General features: G+C 36.9%; 1 protein-coding gene across 3 annotated transcripts; it reads left to right on the top strand.

Annotated features, from left to right (window-relative positions):
- Nucleotides 1–59: 59 nt before the first annotated feature.
- On the top strand, nucleotides 60–14,341 carry LOC138046994 (protein rogdi homolog). Of its 3 annotated transcripts, XM_068893650.1 has the most exons (14): nucleotides 62–112; nucleotides 214–285; nucleotides 1,297–1,360; nucleotides 3,378–3,420; nucleotides 3,989–4,043; nucleotides 5,567–5,650; nucleotides 6,423–6,518; nucleotides 7,614–7,712; nucleotides 8,746–8,862; nucleotides 8,971–9,008; nucleotides 9,969–9,998; nucleotides 11,179–11,221; nucleotides 12,348–12,431; nucleotides 14,142–14,341. In XM_068893650.1, the coding sequence occupies exons 1-14, from the start codon at nucleotides 65–67 to the stop codon at nucleotides 14,172–14,174; spliced, it is 906 nt and encodes a 301-aa protein (XP_068749751.1). In that variant the 5' UTR covers nucleotides 62–64; the 3' UTR covers nucleotides 14,175–14,341. The 3 variants fall into 3 exon arrangements, 2 of the variants coding, with proteins under 2 accessions (XP_068749752.1, XP_068749751.1); XM_068893651.1 differs by lacking the exon at nucleotides 9,969–9,998 and having other exon boundaries at nucleotides 60–112; XR_011131760.1 differs by lacking the exons at nucleotides 9,969–9,998; nucleotides 14,142–14,341 and adding an exon at nucleotides 9,630–9,732.

The raw sequence follows: 14,341 nt of genomic DNA on the forward strand, positions 1-14,341 counted from the left end.
GCTCAGAAAAAAATTTGAGGGATCTGGAAACTAATTTGAAATGTTTACAAATCGCGGGCTCAAGATGTTCAAAATGGCAGCAGCAGAAGAAGAAGAAGACATCAGAGTCCTGGTAAGAAATATAACGTCCTTCAGATACAAACAACAAGGTGATGATAGAGAAACCTTTACGCATTAAAACATGTTTGGATTTATCGTTTTATTTTGAAAAAGAGGCTGGAATTTGAATGGCTGCTAAGGGAACATGTACCAAAAGTTTTGACCCAACTTGGTTCTATTCTTCAGGTGAGTTTAATACAGTGTTATTGGCTGCAAGTGTCTCGTTCTGTATCATATAAGATAAAAAAAGCAAGATTGTAACACCTCTTAATTAACTCACTCATTGACTCCGGTGAATGAGACTTAATGCTCTGTCTTGACGTTGGACAATATGCGACTTATCAGTGGGGGAAAGTTCATGAGTTAATGGTTTAAAGTAAGTTCAAATCTGTCACAGTCCAACTTTTGACTTTGTAGCAGAGATGTCAACTCCTGGAGATCTAAAATCTACATATTTTTTTTCCATCAACCCTTCTATCATTGACCCCCCTTTCCCTCCCCCCCCCCTGAAAATTGGACCTTATAGAACTTAACACTCCCTAAATTAACTTCCCCCCTCTCTTCCCCTACGTCCTCGAAAATTTGGCGAGGTCCCCCCAGTATCAAAATACACGTAATTAGATGCATGTGGATTTCAGTTGTCACAAAGTGTCCCCTTGTTTTTTTCTCCAACTTCAAAATCACTCATGTCTTGGAATACAGACAACGAATGTCATCCAAATGGTGCTCAAGTAAGGATAAACTGCTAACCTTTACCCTTACCTTATTGTTGGAACTAGGTAGCAAAGACTTAGACTTGGCCCATTCACACCTCAAATGCCCTAGGATGCCCCCGCCAACTGACGAGTAAAATCATGAATCTGGCATTAGACGGAAAAATCTGTGAAGTGTCACTCTCAGGGGTCAATGGGGACATTGTTTTTCAGTGAGTGATTAATCCATTGACTCCCAGGGGTTCCCCATTGACGAGTAAAATCATCTGGTGTTAGACAGAGTAAAATACTAATTAAGTCTGGCTGGTTTAGGCCGGTTTGGACGTCAAAGGTTTAATAGGACGCTAAAGTGCTGGATGTCAAAATTGGGTTTGCAATTCTAATTACGTACTTTTCCGGACACAAGTGTGAGGAAGAACTCGTTCTTAGCAAAATTTATCGTATGTTCAATTTCATATTCGTAATTTTCTGATTTTTCTTCTAGGAGTGTTCAAAATGTTTGAAACTCTCAAGTACAAATTTGAAAGGATCCACAGGAGAAACACAAGGTTAAAATGGCAGTTTACTCTTCCTATCTGAAGATTAGTTTATCCATGGAAATGTTCTCATGATTGTTATTGTCCACAGGCCTCAGTTGTTCAAAAGGTGCATAACGCTATCCACCGGATAAATCACTATCCAGCGGAAAGATGTATTAGCAAAACCAATTGAGTTATCCACTGGCAGTGGAAAGTGATTAATTTTATCCAGTAGATAGCACTGTCCACCCTTAGAACAACTGGTGCCTGATAGCTAGAAGAAATTTGCTTTGGATTGTCAGCCAGATGTACAATGTATAAAGAAATGTTGTTACTGGGAAGTGACCTTGTAATGGCTCGGAACAACAACACATTCAGCTGCTTTTTGATGAAGGAACTTAGACATAACACAGATTAAATGCCTGTTGAAATGTTTTCAACATTTGCTTCAACATGCATTCAACACTTTGTTGAATCAAATTTTCAGTGCATTTGAACAGGTCGTCCAACATTGTTGAAAGCGTAAAAAATGTTGAAAGTGTATTGAATCAAGTTTAAATCGGTTTAAACTTTCATTCGACATTGATTCAACTTTTCCTTTGTCCTCAAAAATGTTGAATGGTGTTGAGGTTGTTTGAACAGTCTGTTCAACAATAATAATATTGTACAATAATAATAAATTCTCGTTTGTCTCATGATGTGGTCACTTGTGATGTAGATCGCGACATTTCGACTACATACAGCTGGTCTTCATCAGGCGATGAGGTTGACTGGTTACGCGTCACCTTTTAAGCAGGATGCTCCGCGGTGATTGGTTGGTTTTCAGCAGTTGTGATTGGTGCATTTCCAATCACAGCAGAGCATCTTGCTTAAAAGGTGACGCGTAACCGTTCGACCTCATTGCCTGAAGAAGACTAGCAGTATGCAGTCTAAACGTTGCAATCTACATCACAAGTGACCACATCACGAGACAAACGAGAAGTCTTTATCATTATTGTACTTCACCACGATGAATAACAGCAACCTTTTTTACTACAATAATATTGTAGAACACACGCATGCTCACATCAGGCTGCAAAAGTCAATATAGCGTAGTTTATCTGGACGAGAGAAAGACTGATTTCTAGTTCTTAGTTCCTCGCCATCAAATTTGGTGAAAGTGTTGGTTCTTTTGTTGGCTCAGTGTTGGAACCAGTTGAATGGCCTCCACACAACTTTGTTTTTCCATCCAACATTTGCCCAACACTGTATCTGTTCACCTTTTGTTGAATGAATGTTGGTCAAATGTTGAAACCTTTCAAACAGCCCTTAGGGAGTCAAGTGGGTTAACAGCCTCATTGAAATTTGACCAAAGCTATTTCTAGTTGTTAGAAAAGTTATCACTAACAGTGAGGGAACAGAATTACTTCTTGCATCTGAGACTTAAACCATTGACTCCTGACACTTACAGATTGTGCCAACTAATTCAAAGGTATTTTTGCCCCAGTTTATGATTATGCAGGAATTGTAGATCTTAACAAGTGTTATTGAAATTGAAAAAGAAAATTGGGGTAACCACGCATTTTCCAAAGATAATTGATGAATAATGTTTGTAAAGAGAGATACAAAGCAATGTATGGTGTTCTTTATCAAATTAAAGCTTAATTATCTCTCAAAAATGCATGGTTACCCCCAATTTTCTTTTTCGATACCAAGAGTACTTACTAAGATATACTTTCTCCGGATAGTTTTAAACCGCGGAAAAATATCGCTGTGTCAGTATTAAAGCATCACCGATACTGGAAATCCGAGTATCTCGAGATGTGCAGAACGTATGCGCAATAACAATAGTAGGCACCATCCTTAATAGATTTTACTCTGTCTAACGCCAGACGATTTTACTCATTAGTGGAAGGCATCCTAGGGTACTGTTTAAGGTGTGAATAGGTTAAGGTGCAAATAATATTTTCTGTCATTGGATAGGTGTGTAATACTATATAATTCCAAGATGGACCTTAATGCAGAGAATGATGAAACATGTTCCTTTCCCCTTTTCTTGTTAATGTAGGGGACATTAAAACACAAGATTACTTCATGCTCTCCACTCCAAAGTAAGTGTCTACATTTTATTCCGTGGGGGTTATGGCATTTGCCAACAAGTGGTTTTGCTGTAATTGTGTTTGGTCAAGCCATAGGTATCTACAGCTGTAGTTCTTGCCCTAATCTACTTTAATCTATACTTGTGATTTTGTTAACCCTTTAAGGCCTGAGGGGGCCACCACCTGGCATTAGACGAAGTAAAATCCACATGTATAAGTGGCAGTGGGAGTGAAATTAGGGAAACTGCAACAAACTATGTTTTCACTCTGCACGTGTGCTTGTATAATCAATATATTGTCAGTAAATGTTTAATATGTACTGACAATTTTGTAATAATGATATCACAATAAAATAATTATTTTATTGTGATATCATCACTCCAATAATAATAATAATAATAATAATAATAATAATAATAATAATAATAATAATAATAGTAATAATCATGATGATGATGATGATGATGATTATGCACTTTTTTTAACATGTCAGTTACATAATTGTACCTTTCTAGGAAGTGATCACATTGCAGAAAAATTATGTTCTCTTCCAATTCCTTTCTCTTGTTTTGCCTTGCAGTAGTGATACACTAAAAGGCTATGTTGCTGTAGAGGGGGAAAATATATCAAAAGCTGTAAGTTGAGTTTGTTCCTTTCGGGGGAAAAACACAAGCGATACATCTAAGACCTAGCTATTTTGTACATGTAATACTTGTAATATACACAATATGAGTGGCAGATATGTATCAGATTTACAACTTCAGGCGAAGTTAAGAGTTTGTAATTGTGATACAGATCTGACATGAATATTGTCTATTATATAAATATATGACTTACGGTATTGAACGTCAGCATTATTTTAAGTGTTACTGTACACTAGGTATTTTTGGTGATTTAAGACATTTTACATGTAACAGGGAAAATCGAAAAGAGAAATCTGCATCAGATATACAGATCTTGATTAGAAAAAAATTTCTTTTGTTTTCCCATCATGAATTATTAATAAGTTTTGTAAGTTGATTTACATTTGTCTCACCGATGCAGTTATTATATTTCATGAGCAATTGGTTATCATATTCCCTTGGTTTCACTGTAACATGATATGTGATGAGCATCCCTACATGTAGGGAAAAGGTAAAATTTCAAATGGAGCAATTGAGTTTGTGGTTTCATCAACAGCTATTAAACAGCAGGCTGTTGCTTGTCAAGAAACCATGAGAATTCTCTATCTACCACCATCTCATCTCTCTCTCTTTGTTGTACTTGCTCATTTAAAGAGAAAGTAATAATGGAAGCTAAAACCAAACAGATTTTGTGGAGTTTAGGCATTATTAACAAGAAATTTTACCACAAAATGTGTATATTAATGATATTAATTTAATATTGGTTACTAGTATTAGAGATACGTTAGACAAACCTCTTATTTTGCTTTATATTTATAATACGTAACCTTACTCTGGGAATATTAGCAGGGCTCAAAATTATGACCAATACAGTTGTTTTTGCAACTGAATTCTTCCTTTTTGCAAAAATTTCTGGAGGAGTCGCAAATTTGCCGCCAGTTTTCTTCATAGCAATTTCAAAATAAAAGGGTTATCATTTGGCACTTTGCCGCTACTTTTGCTAAAATATATAATTAAAAGAAAGTAGAAAATCATTATTGTTTCTTGTTATGAATTTTGTTTCAATCTGAAGATATGGGGCAAAATTGAAGTGAAATTTTATATCAGCATACATGTCTATTCCAGGGATGGGGAGTGAGGGGTAGGGGTTTATAGGGGGTTACAGGTGATAAGGTCTGGGGTAGGGTTAGACTGATACCCCAACCCTAACCCAGATCTAATCATCCCTCATTCCTCACCCCTTACGGGCCCCAGCCCCAGAATAGCCGTGCCATAATTACTTGCACCACCACATTCCCTCGATCATATGCCATTTGCAGCAGTTTCTTTAAACATTGTGTATTGCAAGTTCATACATGTAGTTTTGTTAAACCACTGGAAATATAATACAGCACAATGAACCACGATGACATTTAATACTCTCTGCAACTTAAAACTAAAATGTGCAAACTTGCAACTCAATTGTAAAATTGAAACTGGATTTTTTTTAGTTTGAGCTGTGATTAGACATTTTGGTTCTTATATAATTTATGTAGGATCTCAAATTTAAAATACCCAAAGCCTCAAGCTCTGGATTCCGTGTATTCATCCAAGAACAATCACCATGGAAATTAAAGCAGGTATTGAAAGAACACAGGGATCTGCATGAAAATAGGAGTTATAGCAACATCACTTTTTCTAATTGTTTTCTCAAGTAGAGTGGCAAATAATACTTGTTGTGCTGATATGCACATCATACATACCATAGGAGAAATAACCCAGTTTGATTTTGAAAATAATTATTTAATACGTACATGATTGTATTGATTACTCCTAACATCAACATGCTAACATCTTAAGGAAAATTTATTGCATAGTGACTCTCAGGCAAAGACATCAATGCAGGAGGAAAAAATCCTTTAATCAAAAAACTGTGTTATTCTGCGTTATTCATGTCTACAGTCTCAATTTAAAGTACTTTATGGTAGCCTCAGAATGAATTTTTATTGTGTTGAGGAGGATTTTGATGACATGGTCAGTTTTCCAGATTTTTCTTGATGTGTGTGCAGCATGTATGTTGTAGGTCATTTTGTTCCTTATAAGGTTAGTTTGCAACCAAACTAGGCCATTTTATTTCATTACCTAGGTCAACTTGTTTCAACCTAGATCAAGTTGTTTGACCTTGGGGAAGGTACATTAAACACAGGTACAAAACACAGGTCACTGTGACCTGTGTTTTGAACCTGGCCCAAATTGACCCAGGCTGAAACAACTTGATCTAGGTCGAAATAAGTTGACCTAGGTTGAAACAAAATCGCCTAGTTTGGTTGCAAATTAACCTAAGGAACAAAATGACCTGCAACGTGTACATAATGTTATAATAATTATTATTATCGTTTCAAAATTGATTAGATTCAAGATGCTATCAACTACTTGCAACTTGCCATAGAGAAAATCAAAGAAACTAAAAGAAATTGCAGTTGCTCATCAGGACAAGAAGTCAGCAAGGTGAATAATAAATCAATCACTTAGGTGTCCAACCAATTGACATGCTACCAACAATGTGGCTTCATACAGTAACAGTAACTCAGTTGGCAGAGCATTGCACTGGCGTCGCAGTGGTCATGGGTTCAAATCCTGCTGGAGCCACCTGAAATTTTCAGGTGTCTATAATTGACAATTTAAGCAGTTATTGCTTAAATAATTGTCCACAGATAAGTGCATTAAGATCATTTCTCTCTTTCAATTAGGTATCTATTATGCGATGCATAATCCCCAAACTTCTGCAATGCTGGTACATGTATGTTGATTTTGATCATGGCATTTTCAAATTGATGACTTGAAAGATGGGATGCATACATTTGTAGCTTAATATTATTACAGTATATGACGTACTTAAATTAATTTGAGTCAATTTGTGGAAGGCCAACACTTTGCTTATTTTCCAGCTGATGCATTATTTAGGAGGGTGGCAGTCAATTCATTAGCCAGTGCCCACACAGATTAGTTGGCCGATATATGGTCAGATATTAAATACAATTCCCTTATTTGTGTTGTACTATAATTTTTTAACCTTTGTCACGCCACCCTTGAATCAATGCTGCAGATAGAAGGAAAAATACCAATAAACATCGCATCCAATCAGAACAATGCGGTTTTTATTCAAGGATTGTGAGAAAAAAAAACATGTACACAGTTAATTCTCTGAACATTGACAATCATGATTGTATTTATGCGAGACATTGGAACTTTTAATGTGTTTCTATTTTAAATAGCATTATTTTACAAATGATGCACCATTTTGTCGGTAATTTGAGAAATATGAGTTTGTAAATGCTGCCCTTAAATAACAGCTGCATCGGACATGCTCAAAATTTAATTAATGATGCAGCATTTACTTGAGTGAATAGGGTACTTTGTACGTCGTGTTAAGTGATTGTTTTGTGACATCCTTGTTTATTTTGAAGAACAATTTTCAACCATCTGTACCTTTTACAATACAGGTTACATGTAAGTGAGCTCTATTTTATTATAATACAAGTCATGCAATGAGGGAGTTCTTAGCTCATGCCCTGGTTTTGCATTTAAATATTGTTTTCCCAGGTTGTTGAAGAAATAACAAGTTTTTTAACTAGAGGGAAATCCAGATTATCTCTGCCTGATAAAACAACAGTATTAGATATGTTGACTTCCGGAAACCAGGTACATGTAACTTTAAACATGATTCTTGAATTTTAAGTTGTTTTAATGCAGAACTTATAAAAAAAAACATACGTATCATTTAACGAAGTTAAAATTAACACATAGAAGCAGTCTATCACCCATTGTCAGCCTTTGTATAATTATCAATTATTATTCTACTTGGCCACACTGGATATGAAGAGATAGATTAAACCAATGAGGCACATAGCACTGAGTTGGTTATAATTATTTTATATCCAGCAAGCCCAAGTAGAATAATAATATTGTACAGTTTTATTAAAAACTCCATGATGTTCCCGGGATAGTGTTGTCAACTAAAGCATTGATTTCTGCCTCGGTCAATTCCGGTCCAAAAGGGGTTTTGTTAGCCATTTTTTCTCAGAGCTGCAAATTAAAGTGTTTTCAGTTCGCTTTTTTGCTGATGCATTCCTTGACCATAATATTAGGTACTATACAGCAGGTATATGAACTGATAGCCTGTATACGGCAAGCCAATGAAAATACTGGAAATTTGATATCTATATTGCAGTTTTTAGAAATTATTATTATTATGTTGTGGTTCAAAATTTTTCCTGGTTTAAAGTGTTTCAAACTAGCTTGATTTTGATTTTTCTTTGCAGACCTAATATTCATCATAATCTGAAAAAGGAAATCAAACTTGAACTGGTTTAAAAAATTTTGAACAGCAAGTTGTTTTCCCTGCACATACCTATCATGATCTTCTACATGTGTAAACCCAGGGTTTTTGAAGCGGCCTTTTTCAGTTGGAGAGTGAGCATTTCATGCAATAGTTAAAAGCATCGAAACAATCTTCCCCCACGGCTGTTGCCCATGTTTTGTGTGCATATACTAAGTACTAGGTAACCTGAGCTGATTTGCTGTAAATTACCAACCACTGTATGCAGTTTCCAATCGCCAATGGTTGAAACTTCTGGTTTTGCCCCGCTTCCACTTGGGCCTGGTTGTTGACCTGTGTTAAGTATTTGCCGATATGATTGTAACATTTCCTGCTTACAGAGTTAATTTCTTTCAGAGGGTGTTCAAGCCTGGTATGCCAGAGGATATTGTTGCATACTTTTGTGTTAACAGTGAGAAGCTTCTTTTGTCAGTCTACACTTTAACCACACTTCCAGTTCCTCCACAAGGCTCTGTAAGTGTAGTACTCCTCTGTTCTTTAAGGTTGTAGTCAATTTATTATTAGCTGCTTAACAATAAAATAATAATTTATTAATATTCTTTATTTTCAACTCTTCTGAAGAAACAACTCCAGGACAACGATCCAATTGGACAAACGTTGTAAGTTGGATTTCACAATAATTTTAAGCAATTATTACTTTGAGTCGTATCAAAACAAAGATCAGCACCTTCTCATTGAAGTTCATTAATTTTATGTTCTGCTGGAGAAAAGGGAAAGCCTTATTATTTATAAGAAGGTCCCTAATATCAGAAAATACTGGTAATTTACAACCTCTAGACTGGACTACATTTAAGACAGTGATGGATACTCTATAACCCACTCTTCAAATACATACATTTATTAATTTCATTCATTGAGTCCTTTCACAGATTGAAACACATGAGCTCAACAAATTGACCTGCTTCCAACTGGAGTGGCTTCATAGTCTAGTTGGTAGAGCATTGCACCAGGCTTTTAGCCAGGATTTTGAAAGTGGGAGTCCAAATTTTATGTGGGCCTTCGGCCCACATAGCTGCGGCGCCATGCGGCGCCATGCTCCTAGGGGGGTCTGGGGGCATGCTCCCCCAGAAAATTTTGAAAAATTGAAGCGATTTCCGCGATTCTGACAGCTGTAAACGTCTTTCAATTTACCTATTAAACCGCTGTTTTTCTTTGATAATTTTACTAAGCTATCCTTTCCTCAACTTACCTTGTTTAACATTGAATTATATTTGAGATAGGAACTCCAGTTGTTATGAAGAGTGATAAAAATTTGAAGTTGTCAAGCCATGATTTACACGAAAGAACGGATATGCGTGGCTTTGTTGGTCGAACTGCATTCTGGTACTACAATCTTTAACTATTCACCTACTATTAGTATTCCTAAAGCAATATTACGATGATTGGATGATTGGCTATTTTGTTGTAATGCCCGCCAGATTTCGCTTGAACAGAGCAGAATACAATCAAGCGATTACAATAACATTTGCAGCCGTGAGATCGTCTTACCGAGTTGGAAGGCGCATGATCTTTGACTCATATCCTCATAAATAATCTCCAACGTGCGTATTTATTTATAGCAGCCAGCAAAGTAGCCTGGGGACGACTTGGTAAGTCAATATCACTGAACAGTGGCTTTGCCTGTGAAATCGCTTCGCTCAACTTTGATTCAATTGATCAAAACAGAAAGGAAACTCGCTAAAAAAGTGTTAATATAGAAGAAAAATACTAAAACAACTCTTGAGAGCAAAAAGAAATGTAAGTTTTATTAATTTATAGACACTGTTTTGTTACATTAAGCACAGAAGCTCGTAAATGGCCGCCCAAAACAGGCCGTCGAAAATCTCCCATTTCTGAGAACTGGCCGTCGTTTGGACGGCTGGACGGCCGCCTGGCTAAAAGCCTGCATTGCACCAGCCTCGCAGAGGCTGTGGGTCCACAAATGACCAGCTCCCATCATCAGCTCAGTTGGTTAGAGCATCGCACCGGCATGATTCGCGAGATCACTGGTTCAAACCTTGCTTTAAGTCCTCAAATTTTCAGGCTTCTCTATGCAATTGCTAAAATTGCGTTCTTATAATTAAACTGTGTGGATCATAGCTTCACTTGATTTTTTATGAGTGACAGGCAAGAGAATGACTTGATTTAGTTTGTGTTGAGCAGAAAAAGGAAAGAAAGGAAAGGACTTTCTTTAAGTGTCTAGTCGTTCTAGTGCTGGAGCACTAATTACTGGGACACTGTAAACTGAAAGCGACAAGGGAAAACTTAGGAGAGGGGAAAACTGGGGTACCCGGAGAAAAACTTTTTGGTGCAGAGTAGAGAATCAACAAACTCATCCCACACAGGAGGCAGTACATGCCGCCTAGTGGTTAGGATGCTTGCCTTGAGATCCAGCGTTCCTGGGTTCAAGACCCATTCCAACCACTCATTGAATTTGTTCCTGGTAGTGCCTGGTTCAACTTCTCAGCCGCATTTGTAAATAGCCAAGTGGTTTCTTAACAGTTCTGTCATTATGTTGATTGTGTTTCATTGGCCCTGAAAAGCCCCTATGGAATTATTATTATATTATTAATTAAAGTATGTATTGTATTGTATTGTATTGTGCATATGATGCTAAGTCTGGAAATCAAACCCAGGCAACATTGGTGGGAGGCAATATGGTTAGTGCTCTCACCACTGTGCCATCCCTGCACTTAAAAGGTGCAAAACAAAACCTAAAATACTTTAGTTGCAGAAAAGAACTATTGAAAAATTTGTGAAATCAATGAAAGTACTCTTTTTCTTGACTAGTGAGTACAACAGCAAGTGGATGGAAATTGCAAGTCACTTTGAGGTAAAATTTGCAACATATACATATCTAGTTAAAGAATTAATTCCCCATGCAGAAAAAAGAGATTATTACACTGAAATAAGAAACATGGGTTGAATCCTCAGTTGGACTGATGTTGACATTGGCAGTAACAGCTAGTGTTGGTTATCATTCTTTTCTACTGCTTAGAGGTGTTTTTGAGTTCTTTTACTTATGAAGAAATCACAGTCAAGTGATGTCACTGAAAGGGCTGAGGTTGTACAATAATAATATGTGAGCTACAAAGTAGCGAGCCATGCAAGTCAAAATGCGAGCTTCTCAGTTATTGAAAGCTAACTGTTTTAAAATGGGTGCTTGGACTTAAGTACTGTTTATCAGCACTATTTGAAATGGGTGCCAAGACATAAATGCAAAACTCACATGGCTCGCTGGCTCGCATTTTGTCAAGACCAAAAGAGCGAACTGCAGCTTTTCACTACCTTAAAGGGGCTAGGTCACGCAAGTTAAGGCAATTTCAGCACTGATCGAATGGTCATAGAATTAACTAAAATATCAAAATAACTGTTCAAAACTACATGTATAGAAGAACTCTAACAAAACACAGGGAAGCCAAGAAGGGACATGGATGGAGAAAACTGGAGAGGATTGAAGTGGATTGAATTTGGTTAAATTTGAAAAACGTCGGCCCACCTTTTTTCAAATTTATATCAATCTTTATCAAAATGTCATTTACAAAGCTGGAAAATCATTCTCAGTTGTTATGTGGCGGTGATTTTGCAAATGAAAGACTCTTGCTCTGCCAATTTGACGTTTAGAGCTCATAATTAACAAAATGAAACAAAATTACCTAAAATAGCGTGACCTAGCCCCTTTAAATTTGGTCAAAATGCCATGCTGGGTTTGTTTGTTGTTTTCCTTGTTTCATCCTTGACATCATCTATTTGTTCCAAGCTGATCCAGCTGTCTTGAAAGTAGTAGGTATTTCTCCATTGAAAAGAAGTCGGCAAAACAAGATTGTAGGGCTGCACTATCAAAAAGGTTGTCACGTTATCCTGTAACTATAGATTAATAAATACATTAAGGCACTTTGGTAATATTTCCTACAACAATCACCTATTGCCTTCCCAAGCAAAATCTTTTTGGTTGACAGGTGGACTGTTCAATTCCCAGACTCAATGATGCTATGTTGCTTTTTGGAGCAGCTTTACGCCTATGCCAACAGCTAAAAGACAAAGTAAGTTTTTTTGTATGATTTTTTATTTAATGTAAAAGAGTACACTACATTACACAACTTTACTCTATTGACACAGCGGCAAATCTAGGGGGAGGGTGCAGGGGTGCACACCCCCCTCCCCTGGGATGACATGCGGCTTTCTATTACAACTGGTATTCAGAGAAAAAAAATTTCACCAGTCAGTTATGCCATTCTTTAATCATTATGGTGGACCCCCTCCTCAGAAACATCCTGAATCCGCCCCTGTGACACTAAGTAAAATTACACTCGATACATCAGTACCCTACCACAGTCATGTTCTTATACTATCAACTCAGTGAAGATTACATGTAACACATTCCACTAATTAACTAATGCGTACAGACTTAGGTTCGCTTACAGTAGGTACTTTATAATAGTAATACATTAATAATACAAACTACCAGACATGTGAAAGAAAAAGTGATCCTTATCTGGACAATTCAATTAAGCAATAATAAAATAATTATTCTTGTCTCTTATACACTGTACTCACCTGAAAAATACAGGTGGCTACGGCAGGATTCAAACCCATGACCTCTGTGATGCTAGTGCTATGCTCTACCAACTGAACTATGAAGCCACTCGGTTTACTAAATAAATACATGTATATCTAGAAAGGCACTCAACAACTTGTCAAATCACTTTTGTTGCCAAACCTATATGCAAATTACCTCAAAACTAATTAGACAAGTCAGTCATGCATTTTAGAAATTATGGCGGTTGGAAGCAGATCAGTTTTTTGGGTTTGTGTGTTCCCCTGAAGCTGTGAAGAATACCTTACATTGAACTCTGAAGTACTATTCTAAAAGTCAACAAAGACAACCTGTCACTATTTCAACTCTTGCCTCATTACAATTGTATACATTCCCAAGAATTTATGAGAGACCAGACAACCAGAGTTGAATGAGATTCATACTCGTGCAGTTGTGCTGCTCTGCTCCTCCACCTGAGTTATGAAGCAGTTATCTGGTAGCTGGTTACTTGCAAGTTCACACACTACATCAGGGATGGCGCAGTGGTGAAAGCACTCGATCGCCTCCCACCAATCTGAGAGGTTTTTCTTTGGGTATTCCGGTTTTCCCCTCTCCACAAAAACCCCAATTAGTGCTCCAGCTCTAGAACTAGACACTTGAATAAAGTTCCTTTCCTTTTCCTTTCCTTTTCATCCCATGTGAGCTCAATGAGCTGCAGGGATGGCACAGTGGTGAGAGCACTGGCCTCCCAGGTTTCAATTTCCAGACTAAGCGTCATACATGTATGTGGGTTGAGTTTGCTGGTTCTCTACTCTGCATACTCCATGCAGTTTTGCCCTCTCCTCAAAAACCAACATTTGACTTGATTTGAGTTAATTGTTAATTTCAGTTTAAATACAGTGTCCCCAGTTAGAATTCCAGCACTAGAACGACTAGACACTAAAGTAAAGTTCCTTTCCTTTCCTTTCCTGTCCTTGTATACTAGTTAAGTTAATTTTAATTATTGTATATTTGAACTTTCCAGGGTTTCCTCACAACTCCTTAGTTGCTGTCTGAATAAATCTTGTGATCATTCTCATTTAGATTCTTTACAATCTGTAATTCAAAATAAATTTTTATTTTCACATGTTTTCACATTAAGTTTGTTTGGTATAATATGCCTCAGTAGCAAAATGAATGAGACTGGTATGATGCTTTATTTTTTTCCCTGTTTCAGTTTTCAGTCTTTTCTGTCCTGACAACAAGATGATCAAAACAAGATTCAAGACTGCATCAATTATAAATTTTTTGTCTTCTGTTTTTGGGTTTCCATGTACTGCCTGGTATTTATGCATGAGGTTTACCCTGAGTTATTTCATTGGAACAAGGTTACAGCATCATGCAAGCAGAAAACAGAAACCAATCATGAAACAGAAA

The sequence above is a fragment of the Montipora capricornis genome, chromosome 4 (genome assembly GCF_036669925.1).
Source record: "Montipora capricornis isolate CH-2021 chromosome 4, ASM3666992v2, whole genome shotgun sequence".
Lineage (NCBI taxonomy): Eukaryota > Metazoa > Cnidaria > Anthozoa > Scleractinia > Acroporidae > Montipora > Montipora capricornis.